We start from the raw sequence: 15067 nt of genomic DNA on the forward strand, positions 1-15067 counted from the left end.
TAGCCAAAATCATACCAATTACCTATGTGGAGCTTTACTAAAATTGAGAACTCAATCAGTAGTTATTGATATCTTTAACTAAGAAAAAAAATCTTACTCCTTTATATAATACCTACTAGCCCAAAACCATTCCAAGACTACAATCTTGTTATAAAATAGCATAAAACCTCCACAGGACCTAAGTAAAGCTTCTCTAAAATGGAGAACTCAATAAGTAGTTTTCGATAACTTTAGCTAAGAAACAAAAAATCTTACTCCTTTATATAATACTAGCCCAAAACCACTCCAAGACTAAAATCTTGGCATGAAATAGCCTAAAACCCCCAAAGGACCTAAGTAAAGCTTCTCTAAAGTGGAGAACTCAATCGTTAAAGTGGTAATAAATATCTTATGCTATAGCCAAAAAAAACTTACTACTTTATATGATAGGATATGATTAGTATTTAATTTCTGTCAGAAAGTCCTTTCAGATCCCAGAAACGTATGGAAAATCGTTCCATAATTTTCAAGAAAGTATAGGTAGTGTGTGTCCAAAGAAGGTTTAAGGCTATAGTTGTTTACGTTATCTAACAAAAAATTCCATCCCATTCCACCGTACAAAAACTATGTATAACTGTAGAAGTAGTACGTTTATGTGTGTGCTTTGAGAAACTTTCCTACAATAAGAAAATACTTATAATGGAAAAAGTTTGTCCAAAATAAAAAGCTAATAATAGATCTAGTAACTATCTAGATGAGCTTTTTATACTTTCATCAGTTAGAAAGTTAAGCAAAGCTGCATTTGCTCTTTAATAGTTTATAAAGTTTGCAAACGGGGTATAAAACACAAGAATAGCAAAACAAACATTTCTTAACTATCCTGATATCAAATGCTTCCATTAAGTCAAAAGAACGTTAATAAGGTACAAAAAACTACAGAAGGGATAATTTTGTTTATCATCATTGGAGATGTATGTATATCAATTTATCGTGCATTTTCTTATGCCTGCACGAAAAAAATAGTACGTAGTTAAAAAAAGTAAAATAGTTAAAATAAAAAAGGAATAGCTTAATCTTTATCTTCGTCCATCCCTCAATGCCAACCTAGTATAAAAAAAACACAAGATTTTTGTCGCTGTCAATCTGTTTGTTTATTCTTAAGAGCTTTGTCACTGCTGGACCGATATGCAACTCATTTACCTCAACCAGATGAAGAAAAAATCTCAACATATTTACTATTTGATCTTTTTAAAGCTAGAATTTAAAATGGTGGGTCGACTCTAGAGAACTCTAATCCCTAAGGGCGTAACAGCTAGTATTCAAAGAAAAATTAAGCCTACCTAAAGTCATCTGTACCAGATTGCAGAGCCGCCTCAAAGAAAGCGACGCCGTCCCTGCACTTGCCCGCCTTGCACAACTTCTCTCCCTCCAGTGCCAGCTCAAGGCACGTATCATTCTCTCCCTCACTCATCCTACAAAAACCAATATCAATCAAAATAAAATTTCAACAACAACAAAAACAAACTAAGAATCCTTTTTAAATCTTAATTCGTTTATTCTCTCATCTTCTTCCATTATGGCCAAACAAAAAAATCTACACGTTAAAAGTATCTACACAGTGTCTCATTTTTTTTACAACCAAATAAATCAAAGAATAACATGAGAGAGACTTCCCATCACTTTTGGGCGAAGCTTCTAGAGGCTATGACCGAAGTCCTTAGTATTAAATATTGACATTAATAATATTAAAATAAGCTGAAATCTTCAGCTAAAATAGGTAAGATCGTTATTCAATCGATTTGTTTTCTTCTCTAGGTATTTTTGTTACTTCAAATTTTATCTTAAAATATAATAATTTCCTAGAAATCAATGACTCTTAAAATAATTTGAGTAGATATCAGTTAGGAGGTTGAAATCATGTTTATATAGCAGAAACATATTCTATGACTAAGGTTTTATCACTCTAAATAAGGTAAGGTATGATTCCATTTTTCCCTCTCTTTATCTAAATAAGGAAATAAATGTTTATGAATACGCTGTATCATTCCAGTTTTGCCTCTATTGAAGGTGGAATGGTGCATTACAAAAATCATATCGGCCAAGATGATTTCAGAAAAAAAGTTGAAAATGGAATCATACATTACTTTTTTAAAGGGACAAAACCATTATCATAGATTATAAATCTGCTTTTAAAAATGGTTTTAACCTCCTAACTATATATTTTATGATGTAGAAATTAAATTATTCTAAAAATAAATAAAATATTTATTGAAAACTTTTCTTTTTGGCAAATATAAAAGCTTCACTTTATGTTTTCTTTTATATTAAAATATTTGATCAAATTCTTTGAAAAACAATATCAAATACTTTATAAATATTTTCTTAAGAAAAACTAAGACAAAATAACTATTGTTCTTGAAAGTTTTGTTGTTGTAAATAAAGAATAAAAGAATAGAGAGTGTATTATTAATGACCCTGCTAGTTTTTAAAAAAACAAAAGATTATCCGCATTTTGCAGGGAGGGAGACATTGAGCTGTTTATTACACTAGTCCCCAAAGTCTTAAAATAACGTTTACTTATTCGTTGGCTGAACAACCTTGGGGACTTTTATTGAATTTTGTTAGGATCATTGAGATGAGTGTCCAAACGTTTTAACCACTAATTATAATCTAGGGAAAGGGTAATTTTGTGTAAAATCATTGGGGATGTACAACTATTTATCGGCCGTTGTCTTATCCCTTTAGATCCCTGGGAATTTGTATGCTCTGAAAATGAGATGTAGTTATGCATTAAGAAAACAAACAAGACACATTATAATAGTTATTTCTCGCATCGTATTATAAACGGCTTTCCGCGGATATAGAATGACCCGAGGTGCCGAAGGCACCGGCTAAAAAAACTGGTTTTAATCTTTTTATTGTACATTTTTATATTCGTAGAAAGCTGGATATAATACGATGCTAGACATAGTTTTTTCGTATGGATGAGAACCGGTTCCTATCCACCGGATTCGAATGAATACGAGAAATATCTTTATGCATTTTCAAGTTTAGCTACATTTTGTGTTTATTTTTATTGAGTTAAGCTACCACTTTAAAACTTTTTACCCTTAAATAAAAGTAACGGGATTTGTATGTACCAAAGGATCTCGCTCACAACTGAACCGAAATGTTTCTCCTTTACAATGTAGTTTCTCATAGGTCCTGGGAAGGTACCACCAAACTCCCAAGAGAAATCACCCCTGCAAAAAATACCAAAATATACTTTTAATATTTATAAACTTACTCAATAATTCAAGAATAGACAGGTTTCAACTGTTACCAGAAAACCAACAATAGAAATATTACAGTTTACATATTGAACGTCATAGACATTTGAGAATAGAATTGGATAATATTTCTTTTCTTTGGTACAAACCATTTTACATGACTCAAATATTGAAAACCTAGACATATTCTATTCTATTGTGTTTGTATACGTAGGTGCATACATATCTAACACATCTAGCTTAAACTCAAATTTTATGCTATTAAAAAAGGGTTAGTTGCACGAAATGCATTTAAACTTGAATTTAGTGAACTGCCTATTATTTACTGTTAAATGGTCTAAATTACATTTATAAGGCCTTTTTTTGAAAGAATTTCAATTTTCTACCATGTAGTTTTTTAAAATATCAAGACTTGAAAATCGTATTTTTGTGACATATACAATTAATTTTGCTCGCTTATTTTCACAAAAACCGCATGATGACTAATTTAATGATGTTTGATTATTTGTTATTTATTGTAATACAAAATTATATAGGTATGTTTGATGGTGTACTTAAAACTTATGCTTGAAATCGTTTTTCTAAAATGCTCTTCTTGCAACTATCCCTTTGGATTTATTGTTGTAGTTTTGAATTTTTCTGTAGGTCAACATCTAGCTAAACTGCATTAGACTGAAGAAGGTGCCATGTTCACCGAAATATAAATAAATACTGCTAAGAAATGACTTTTGTTTCACTAAAAAGAATTTTTTTTTATACTTATGTGTAAGCATAGTAAGATGTATTATCCAGACAACTACCTTTCCTAATTGGCGGAGACCCTTATCGTCTGCTAGCAAATTGCTTTCTTTTGTATGGACTATGTTGTGTTTATATTTCTGACGTTATGTACCTATTTCAAAGAAATAATACAAAATCGGGACAGGGTCCCCGCCCTATAAGCAGTTACATATTATAGCTCATGCTTCCTCTATTCTTATAATTAATGTACCCACAACTTACTACTTCATTACAAAGGAAAACCTATACTTGGCTCCATGCAAGTGTGTAGGTATATTTGTAAAGTTCTCTCCCTTTGTGTATAAAGTATTGAAAATATTGGTTTTGCCAGAATGTATGTTAAACAAAACCTACCACTGCACTGGACGCCTAAAACACAAACTAGAAAACTAACTTGGAAAACCATGGAAAATTAGATAAAACAGGAATGATACACTTTAATATAAACATTTTTTATCTATAATACAAAGTAGCTTGATGTCTGTCCGTCCGTCTGTCCGTCAAGATCTCAGTAACCACTGAACTGATTGGATTCTACTCTTCAGGGTATATGCCTATTGGTCCTGTGGTGGTTTTAAGCTATTTTCTTGGGGGGGTGGGACACCCCCAACCCCCCCAAAAACAAAAAATCCCCCCCCATTTTTTTTTTTTGAATTTGATACTGTTCCAGTCCAGGGCAGTTCCAATTTTTTTTCCCGATAATTTTGAAAAAGATACTGGGGCAGCCCCAATTTTTTTTTAATTACCTCTTGGGGCAAAGCCCCTAGAGGCTAGGAGCGAAGCCGCTAGTTATTTTATAAGGTGACATTTTCCCTGCATCAAGAATCCAAGTCTAAACAAAATAAACTACAAGTATGTTAAGACATACAACTTTTATGAGAGTGTTCAAACTAGGAACGTCAAAACTTTTTATTTGAGTTGGGTAAAATGAGGGGCTTCAAAGGTTTGAGGGGGGTAAATTTATGTATTTTAAAAATATTGAGGCGATAAAATAAAGGGTTTCAAATTTGAGGGAGTTAAACACCCCTTTACCCCACCCCTTGTACGTCCAAGGTTTATACCCCACGAGTCTTAATAGATACATTTTTTACGGCTTCCTTTTATTAAATACTTACATTTCATTAATTTGATATTAATATTAATTGATCTTAAGAATACATAATTAAATATTGTAATACAATAACGTACAAGTGTAATTACAATGGAAACAAGGATTGTGCTCTCCATAGGAAGCTAAATAAAACTGCAAACCAAGTTAATAAAAGCAGTGTAATTCAGAGAAAATATTTTTAGCTCTTCTAAATAATGCAATTTTTAATTGCGTACTTTCTGTATTACTCCTATTTACACAAAAGTATAATACTGCTATTAGAGTGCCCTTAGAGGTAAAACATGCATTTTTGATAATAAAGTTAAAAACAATTGAGCTTTGCTGTCAATGGAAGCTTTACACACAAATCCTGAAAAAAATCATAAGACTGAAAATAAGATCATACCTTCACAAAAAGAAAATTGGACAGCTAGCCTCTATTTTTCAATGAATTTTATCATCAAGTATAGAGTAGTAAAGCTACAACATAAAAAAAATACTGAACTAATTACTTTTTTATGCCTTAATTATGCATGTATAAGAATATTATCCGACAGTACTTAATATAATCTTATATGTATCATTTATCTAAATAAGATATTGTCCGAAGTAACTTGGGAGCTTTACTTAGAATAATAAATACTTCTATGTCTGGTGGCTTTTATGGTAATGAACTTGAAACATGTTAATTGTTAATATTAATGAAAGGGGGGTAGGGGTGAATGTTCCACTTTTGAAAACAAAACAAATGAAAATAACCTCACAAAACATATACAGCAATGTCACAGATTAAAATGTAGTTAGATGTGGAACTATGAAGAACGGCTTCGCGACTTTAGCTGCCGCCGAAAACCTTCATTTCTAGTGATAATTGTCGAAAAAAATTACAGGAGTAAATTGTAGTTCAGGTGCCTTTTCATCATAGTTCCAAATTTTATCACGTCGAAGCTAACATTCTTTTAACTTGCAGCGTTTCTGAGCCGGAGCCGGGAGCAGCAACATTTTTGGTAAAGCCGGAGCCGTATTTTTCGTTAAAAACGGGTCCGGCTCCAGATGTGCTAAAAATGATTATTACTTAACAAATAGACACACATCCTTCTATTTTTATATAGCTTTAATCAAATAAAAGCAAAATATTTTATATTATTTATTTTATTTTATTAAATTCAATAATGAACAAAAATTTATATATTAATTTTAAGGTAGGAGCAGGAGCCGGAGCTGGAGCAGGAGCCGGAGCCGAATCAAAATTAAACGGCTTTGACACGCTGCTTTTAAGGGAGCATATTTTTGTTAGTTTTGAAAAGTGGCACCTCCCTCCGACTCTACCCTTTATACCTAATCTATAATTGACAAGCTTAGATTAAAGTAAGGAGGGAGGGGACGTTGACTTTAAATTATAATATTACACAATCTTTAACAATATCTGTGCTCTCATTGGTTGGCTAGAAAAATTAACTTTTACAAAATATTATAATTAATATTGGTTCAAACCAGAGCGATGCTTAGCTTTTAATACTTTTTTCTGCAAGAATGGTAATTTTGTTTTTGATCATTAGGAATGTTCACTGTTTATCGTTTAATCCTTTGGATCTATGACGAATACTAAAGACTGCAGTAAATCATCAAAACGATAAACAAAAACAAAAAATTTATCAAATGATGTGGTATATAGCTACGCTATGATATAAAATCAAATAAATTGAATCTTCTTTGTACTCTAAAGGTACATGATAAGAAAATGAATTGCTACAGATCTGTCACAGTTGACTACAATCAAGAGTTATGTACTCTATCTACCAGGGATGTGGAAAGATATCTTTTTATTTATAATTCCATTCAAGTTATTTGGGACAGACAGGACAAACTATTAATTATAACCAAATAATAACCCTTAAGTCATTGGTGAATTTTTTGCATTATAATGTTTTTCAAGGGTCAGTAATAGTAGATTAGATGAGGGCATTTACTAAGTTTCACAAGGTATACTAAATATTTTATTAATTGGATTCAGTAATGGGCGGTGCATTGACAGAAATATCTTTAAATAATTCACTATAGAATACATACCTATTATGTAAGATTTCACCAAACATGAAACATGAGAGAAATAAGGTCTTTATAATTTTAGTTTAGTTTTTCTTAAAATGGAATGGATATAGAATATACGTGGATATAATGACAGGGGAAAATTGTCTTCAATTTAGGTTGTTAACGTGGACATCACTTATTGGTCAAGTTTATATAGTAGAGGGGGGGAGGATGGGGTATAGGGTGTATAGGGGGAAGGTGTTTTTTTTAAGCAGGTACAAGTTTAACTTTATTACATGATGTAAGATCCAAGTAATAATAAATCCAGTTATATACATATTAAACATTATTTAAGAAACTATCCATTATTATCCCAGAATCTTCTTTCCGTGTAGGTTGGTGAGTATAAATTCTATTTATATCTATATCACAAAGTTTTTTTTTAAAACAACCAAACTTAATCTTAATGTTCAACTAAAAAGGCATATTTCCTTCAACACATTCTTTGCATTTTTGTTTATTATTTATAGTAAAACAAAATTACTAATGCCTTTTAAAATGGAAAAAATAGTGTCCTTTTCCGCGCAACGTAAATAAAAATCCAATTAAAAATCATATAATATTTTAAATTTCCAATAAACAAACAAACATACATCCTACTACAATTGCAAACAATTATCCAACTACTTCACAGGACATCTCTAGAAAAAATTTTCTAATACTTTAAGCTGTGAAAAATTTAAAATCCAATGACAATCAGACAAGAGATGCTAACTTCTAAAAAGTGTTACAAATACAGGCCACTTTTTGGAAACCACTGTTAAGAAGGTCCCAAGCATTATTTAAAAAATCAATTGTTTTTTTAAAGGGGAAGTTTCACGAAATGCATTTGAACTTAATTTAGTGATCAGCATATTTTTCGCTAGTTAATAGGTTGAACTAAATTTATATAGCATATATTTGAAAGAATTTCAATTTTCTACCACGTAGTTTTGAAAATATCAAGACTTAAAAATTGTGTTTTTAAATTGCATATATCACAAAAAGACGATTTTCAAGTCTTGATATTTTAAAAACTACGTGGTAGAAAATTGAAATTCTTTCAAATATATATGCCATATAAATGTAGTTTAACCAATTAACCAGGAAAAAATATGCGGATCACTAAATTAAGTTCAAATGCATTTCGTGAAACTACCCCTTTAATTGTTTTTCAAAAAATGTTAGATATAGATCATTTTTGCTCTTAATATCATATAAATTGGAAGAATAATCATCTACATTGTAGGTATACCTTACTTAAAAGATGCTGTCATCCCAATACACCAATTTATATATTTTATCAGGGATCTAAAGGGATAAGACAATAGCCGATAAATTGGTGTACTTCCCCCATGATGATACACAAATATCCCTTCTGTAAATAACAATTATTGGCTAAAACATTTGGATAATCAACTTAATGAACCAACCATTCAAAATTCAATAAAAGACCCCAAAGTTGTTGAGCCACTGAATAAGAAAATATTGCTATAAATCTTTGGGGACAAGTGTAGTTAACAGTCCAATGTCACCTCCCTCCCTGCATTTTATAGATGAAATTATTTCTGACAACAGCGCTGATTCTTTACAAATCTTTACTTTTAGTTAATGATAGAAAAGACCTCTGTTCAGAAAAAGGAAATGTCAACTGAAAAAAAACCATTACCAGTTTTTCAATTAGACTTTTGAATTTGCTCCCAAAAATAACGTGTATCCGTGTAAAAATTCCAGCTGCACTTTAGAAAAGCCATTTCTATATCATTGACTATGCCAATGTCCGCATGGAAGTTTTATTTTCAGCCTGTATTACAGCCAATGCATTCCTGTCAATCTTACTCGACAAGAAAATACTATTTTTAACTTCTTTATTATGACGTATGACAAATTATACCTGCGTCGATATAAATTAGATAGTATTATTCTAGGTGATTAAACTTTATATTTAATCATGAAATTAAGAAATCATAAAATATCAAATATTGTATAATTTAGAATTATTTGGTTTCTACGTTTAAATATAAAATCATGTTTGGTATTATTATCAATAAATATTATTTCTTAATAATACAAGAATGCAAACATCCATGAAAGCAAAGTATCAATGCAGTTACATTTTAAAGTGAATCTATGAAGATACTCTTCTTATAGTATTTTATTATAACGAATTAGGTATATGTTAATAATAATCAATTCGTTATCTTCTAAAGTAGCTTCACTATCAAAAAACTCATCAATGGAAATTCAATTTTAAAACTAATAAAAAGATCCTTATAAGGCTTTCGATATTTAAGATTATAAATAGGATAAACCTTAATTGATAAAAAACATATTTGCTCGACTCCCAAACAAATATAAAATTACGTTGTATTGGGGAACAGATAAAAAGAAATCAATTAACAAATGAAAGAGCGAGGTAGACTAGATTGAAAATATTCATATAAGCAAAGCTCCCTAATATAAAAGATCAATAATGGACGTACTAATTATACTGCAATTATACAAACAGATACACCTAAAGATGCCTCTAGGGGCACATGAGGGAAGGGATGGGGGGGGGGGAGTTGAACCAATATTTCTATTATTTTTGCAGGTACGATTACTATTAGGAAGGTAGCAGTATCCTCCCCTCAAAATACTTATAAACCTTCCCTGGACATATGAAAAGCTTTACCGAAAAGAAAAATCATATCACTTTAGAGGTTAGCGAAATTCTTTCGTACACATAAACAAACTTCCTGTTGAAGACAGCTACTCGAATCCAGAGTGTAAAATTTTCCTAACAGAGATTCTATAGTTTGTCATACTCTAAATTTTGTGACATTTGATATATACAACAGAAAAGAAACCTAATAGAACTTACTTTCTAGTAAGATTTTTGATTAAAGAAAAGTTTCGCTCTTGGAGTTAAAGATAGAGAAAAGAGAGACCAATCAAAAACAACAAAGCACATTGAGGAAATGATATAAGATATCCAATAAAATAAAGATCTTTTGGCCATCAGTGTTTATTTAGATACCATTGTTTTCATTTTCGTTCTCTCCCTAAATTGAGAAGATTCTTTTTTACTTTTTTAATACTTTTGTTTAAAAGCTTAAGATATATAAAATGTCTAGTTACAAAGAAGAAGGTTCTAAAATTAAGGTGGCTATTCTAAAGGGGAGAAAGGGGGCATTACTTCTTTCATAAAAAGTGGGGGGAGGGGGGACAGATAAGTATTTTAAATTTTTTTTTTTGGGGGGGGGGATATGACCCTCATTTTATTTTTCTAGTTAATCCCGACTAATTTAGTTTATTTTGTTCAATATCTGATTATCTGTTCTATGAAACCTGGTTTTTAATTAGTTTTATCTATCAACACACAATAACACAAACAAGAAAGATCAAGTCCAATAGTTCAACAGGAACCAGAGTGGGGAACGGATTCCCCGCCCCCCCCCCCCCCCCAAACTTTCAATTTTAGTTTTAACAATAAAAAATTAAGGATTTTTAGGGAGAATGGGATATTTTTTTCTATGTGAGATATCTCTTGGGAGGGTGGTGGTACTCTTCCCGAAAATAGTTACAAACCCTCCCAGGAAAAGAAGCCAAACTGTAAGGGAGAACCACATCTGTTCAGCGATAGGTGGTCCCCTTGCTACACACAGACAGAAAGACACACAACCTGTTACTTTTATATAAAGATTTCATTTTAAAATAGTATTATATTTGATTATTTAATGATTTTTTCTTCTATCACTTAAGAAACAGAAGAACAATTTGTAATTAAGTTTGATGACTTTGCTTTTTATTTACTTTCTAACGGCAATCTACACAAAAAAAATATAGACATAACACATTAAATAAATTCTGGGATGAGTTGAAATTGAAAAAAGGGTGTCAACATCCATAAAAGCGAAGCTTAGCATATTAGGAGTTCAGATAAACAAATATTAACACTAATATTTTAAATATAACATTTTATGGAAATCTGATCTAAAATTTCTTTTTGATATATCCCAAAATTATACAGATAAAGGACGCTTAATAAAGACATACTTACATTTAGAAACTTAATTGTGGATTTGTTTCGCGCATAACATTGGGCATAATGGTCCTAGGAATCCGTGTTTAAAATGGACATACGGACTTTTTGGGCATAATGGTCCTAGGAATCCGTGTTTAAATGGACATACGGACTTTTTGGTCATAATTAGGAGTTACTGCGCTTTCCAAATGTTAAATAACTATTAAAGGAAGCAAAATGTCAAGTTTGATTTAAAAATTGGTATTAACAATTGCAAGCAACATTTTAAAACAAAAATGTCCCCTTTATTGTTAATAAATCACAAAACCTGACATCTGTGGATCAGGAAAAAAAGTGTTACTGACGTTCTCAGACGCTTAGTAAGAAATTCGGACAGGCTTTACTTATAGAGAAGCTTCAGTACTTTTAAAAGTTTAAGAAACTGCAATATCATATATCAAGTAAATCTGCTATAAGAGGTTATTTCAAAAAGCTATGAAATCTAAGTTTGAATAGTTCTCGAAATTGAAAGTGACAAAGTTTTATTTCAGCTGAATCTAGAATTATTCTGCACTGGAAAGAACGGTTTTTGTACAGGGTGGCCGCATTTAAAATAAGATAAATAAAGTTCATGATGAAAAGCATCCTTTCGGCTTATCTTACATTTGACATCATAATAAAAGGGCAAAAAAACAATGCTTTATAACCATTATGTCATTTTGAAAATGGACAAACTGGGTATCTGACGGTAACAGGAATCATCATACCTAGTTTAAAATATAGAAATGTTTGATTTTGAAAATTAACTAGGACTAGGGCACTCACCCTGTACATGGAAAGTTAATTCAACTTTAAGTGAAACCCAACCTGAGGGACTTCTATGAATTTGTTTTCTACCATTTCAAACAAGGATGTTCTAATATGTGGCAGGGTTCTAAAGGGATAAGACAATGGTCGATAAATTTATGTACATCCCCAATGATAATTCACAAAAATACACCTTCGGTAGATTACACTCAACTTTATGAACCAACCAATCAAAATTCAATATAAGTTGTTAAGCCAACAACATAAGGAAAGTATTTCAATTCCAGTTTTCATTAGATTGAGGCCTTTTGAACTTTTATTATAAAAGAATCTTAATACCGCAATTCAATTTTACAAAATGTAAAATTATTGGGTATCTTTGACTACTCTTATAGTAGATAATGAGAAAATAGGATGAAGAGAGAAAACAAAATTTTTGCTCTGACATTTGCCATTTAATTAAGTGGAGAACAATAGATATAATCTAGATACAAACACTCTAAATCAGCCAAAAGGAAAACAGTGGAGGGACAATCAGACCAAATTATTGGTTAAAAAGTGTATAGATTTTGTTAAAAAATAAGTCAACTTCGCATTCTAAGGATAAGGCTTTATTTGGGTAAAAATTGTTTGCCTGTAAAATGTGAAGCATATGACAAAACATACATGATAAGTAAGCTATGATTTCTTAGGAAAAAGCTATGTTTTGGCCCTTAAGGAAATTATAACGCCGAAAAATTTCGCCGCTCATATTATTGGAATGAGTCGTATGTAACTGTGAATAAACTAAAGGTTCCAACTGCTTGTGATTTCTTTTAATTTTGATGGATTATGGAGCCAGATTGAACCTCTAGATATACTTATTTATTTGTAGAACAAATAAGATTTCTCAAGATTTTAAAATTCTCGAATGATTGAGAAAAAACAGAATCATTGCTTAGTTAATAAAAAGAATTATATGCTTCATTGAAAGTAGCACAACATTTCACTTTTTATTGCTACAAATTTACAGATATTTACATTTTTGAAAAGAATTTTTTCTACACTGACAAACAAATCAAGGCGCAAAAAACTAAGTTAAGCCTCTAAATTATGACTGGTCTTTCAGATAATAAGAACTCAATTTAAAAATAGGTTTTTACACAGTTAAATTTCTAAATAAAATTTAGCAATGAAGCAGTATCAATTTTGTTCCAGTGAAATATCCCTGCCCTTAGTTAATACTAGAATAAAAGTGTGACATATTAAAGCTGAAACCAAACTCTAGTTGTGGTTCTGATTGGATTTTAATTTGTTTCACATCTGCTACAATTTGTATTAATGGTAACACTTTCATTAGATTTGGTAACAAGAGGTAATTTCTTTAAATGTGTGTGGTTAAAAATCTTTAATTGAAGATAAATTTACAATGGTTATAGACATGTGCAGCTTTTCTTTCATTAACTTTATAAATCATTTTATTTAGGTATTGACAGTATTGTTTGTAAAAAGGTTCCTTTTTGTATTTATGTTTTCAATATAGCAGGAATTTATTTAATTTTAGAGATGCATCAATTTTGTATGTTGAGGGAAAAATTATTTCTTTTTAACTAACTATATTTCAATATACTCCAGTATTTTATGCATTAAATAAATTAGCTGTATTGCTAACTTTTGAAATAAACCATTCAATTGACCAAGTACATCCATGTATGTTAAAAACTACATGGTAGAAGTTAAAATATAATTTGATAAGTAATCAAGAATGTAGAAGAATGTAATTTATTATTTTCAAATCTTAAAATTCTTGTTTAATTAGGATCTGTTTGTACATTTTGTCAAAATACATGTTAACATTATTAATGTATTTCCAGTAAAGATTAATCATTATCAACATTTGCTCTGAGCAGTACAATAACAATATCATTCTTTATATATACACATATCTTAATAATATGCATAATAGATGGATACATTTCCATTTATATAATATGTGTATGTTAACAAAGATTAATAAAAAAAAATAGAACAAAATACATTATTATTAAAACAATAAAACCTATCAAGTATTGAAAGGAGGGACAGAATTTTCTTCCAAAGGGTGCCAAAATTTCTGTTTTGATTTTATAAATCCAAAAGATAGAAATCAATCCTTGGTATGAAACTGTTTAAAAATGAACTTATCCCACATTTTTTTCTATTTTCATCATTACATCAGCGTAAAATTCCCACACTTTATGAAAATTGTACTACTTTCCTTTTATAACTAACTACCTGATACTTCATCTATGAGATTCTATGTTATTTTGTGAACATTACAATGTTCTATACGTCTTCAGTATGTGTGTGTATAATTTATGACTATCATGGAGGGCGTAAAAAGAGATGGTTAATGGACAAAAAGACCCTCAGCTCATAACATATGAAGATATAATGATAATTTTATGCTTATTGTCCTAAGTATTATGTTTCCAAGTTTGGAAATGAGCTTATTAACAAGAATGTCTACGACCATATTCAATAAAGAAAATCAATGTGAATTTCTTTGTAATAACAATGGATTTAAAAATCATTTCGACATCAAAATAAGCATAGAAAAAGAAAGAGGCAGCATAAAATCCTCATGAGGCCCTTGAATTAAAACGTCGCATATTTTTTCCCTTTACATACATATATGTTTTAGTACCAATGTTTTGATTCTATTTCTATAATTCAGAAATTCATAACCTTTTTCATAAAAAAAAATCCTACATTGAGGAAGAAAAACTAATTCAGAAGATTATACATTCATAATTTACAAAATTGATGTCTCTTATTTGAACAACAAAATGAGAAAAAATCAATAGAATTAAGTAATGAAAACTGTAGGTAAAATGAAATAAGAAAATGTCATTTAATTAACAGCCAAAGCAGCGGTATAAGTAAAAAACACAGTAGGTGAAAATAAGCATAGAAAAATAAACTAGAAAAAATCTACCAAGTTAAAATAGTGTACATTTTACCTAAAGGCATTTGTTCATTTTATCCTTTAATGATGAAAATTGTATAAAAGATTTAATTACAAGGTATCTAATTCTCTAAATTAAT

General features: G+C 30.3%; 2 protein-coding genes across 3 annotated transcripts in view; one reads left to right on the forward strand and one right to left on the reverse strand.

Annotated features, from left to right (window-relative positions):
* LOC145313368 (pre-mRNA-splicing factor 38B-like) overlaps positions 1-15067 on the forward strand; it is a 100028-nt gene that overhangs the window by 54937 nt on the left and 30024 nt on the right. The gene's annotated exons all lie outside the window — the stretch shown is intronic.
* Positions 1-15067, reverse strand: part of pins (G-protein-signaling modulator pins) — a 49956-nt gene that overhangs the window by 32229 nt on the left and 2660 nt on the right. Inside the window, exon 2 of the mRNA XM_080152717.1 lies at positions 1320-1451. Within this exon, the coding sequence (XP_080008843.1) occupies positions 1320-1450 (131 nt within the window). The 5' untranslated portion in view covers position 1451. The remainder of the gene's footprint in view (positions 1-1319; positions 1452-15067) is intronic.

Source organism: Acartia tonsa, chromosome 3, assembly GCF_053477335.1.
Source record: "Acartia tonsa isolate MP-2025a chromosome 3, ASM5347733v1, whole genome shotgun sequence".
In the NCBI taxonomy this organism is placed as follows: domain Eukaryota; kingdom Metazoa; phylum Arthropoda; class Copepoda; order Calanoida; family Acartiidae; genus Acartia; species Acartia tonsa.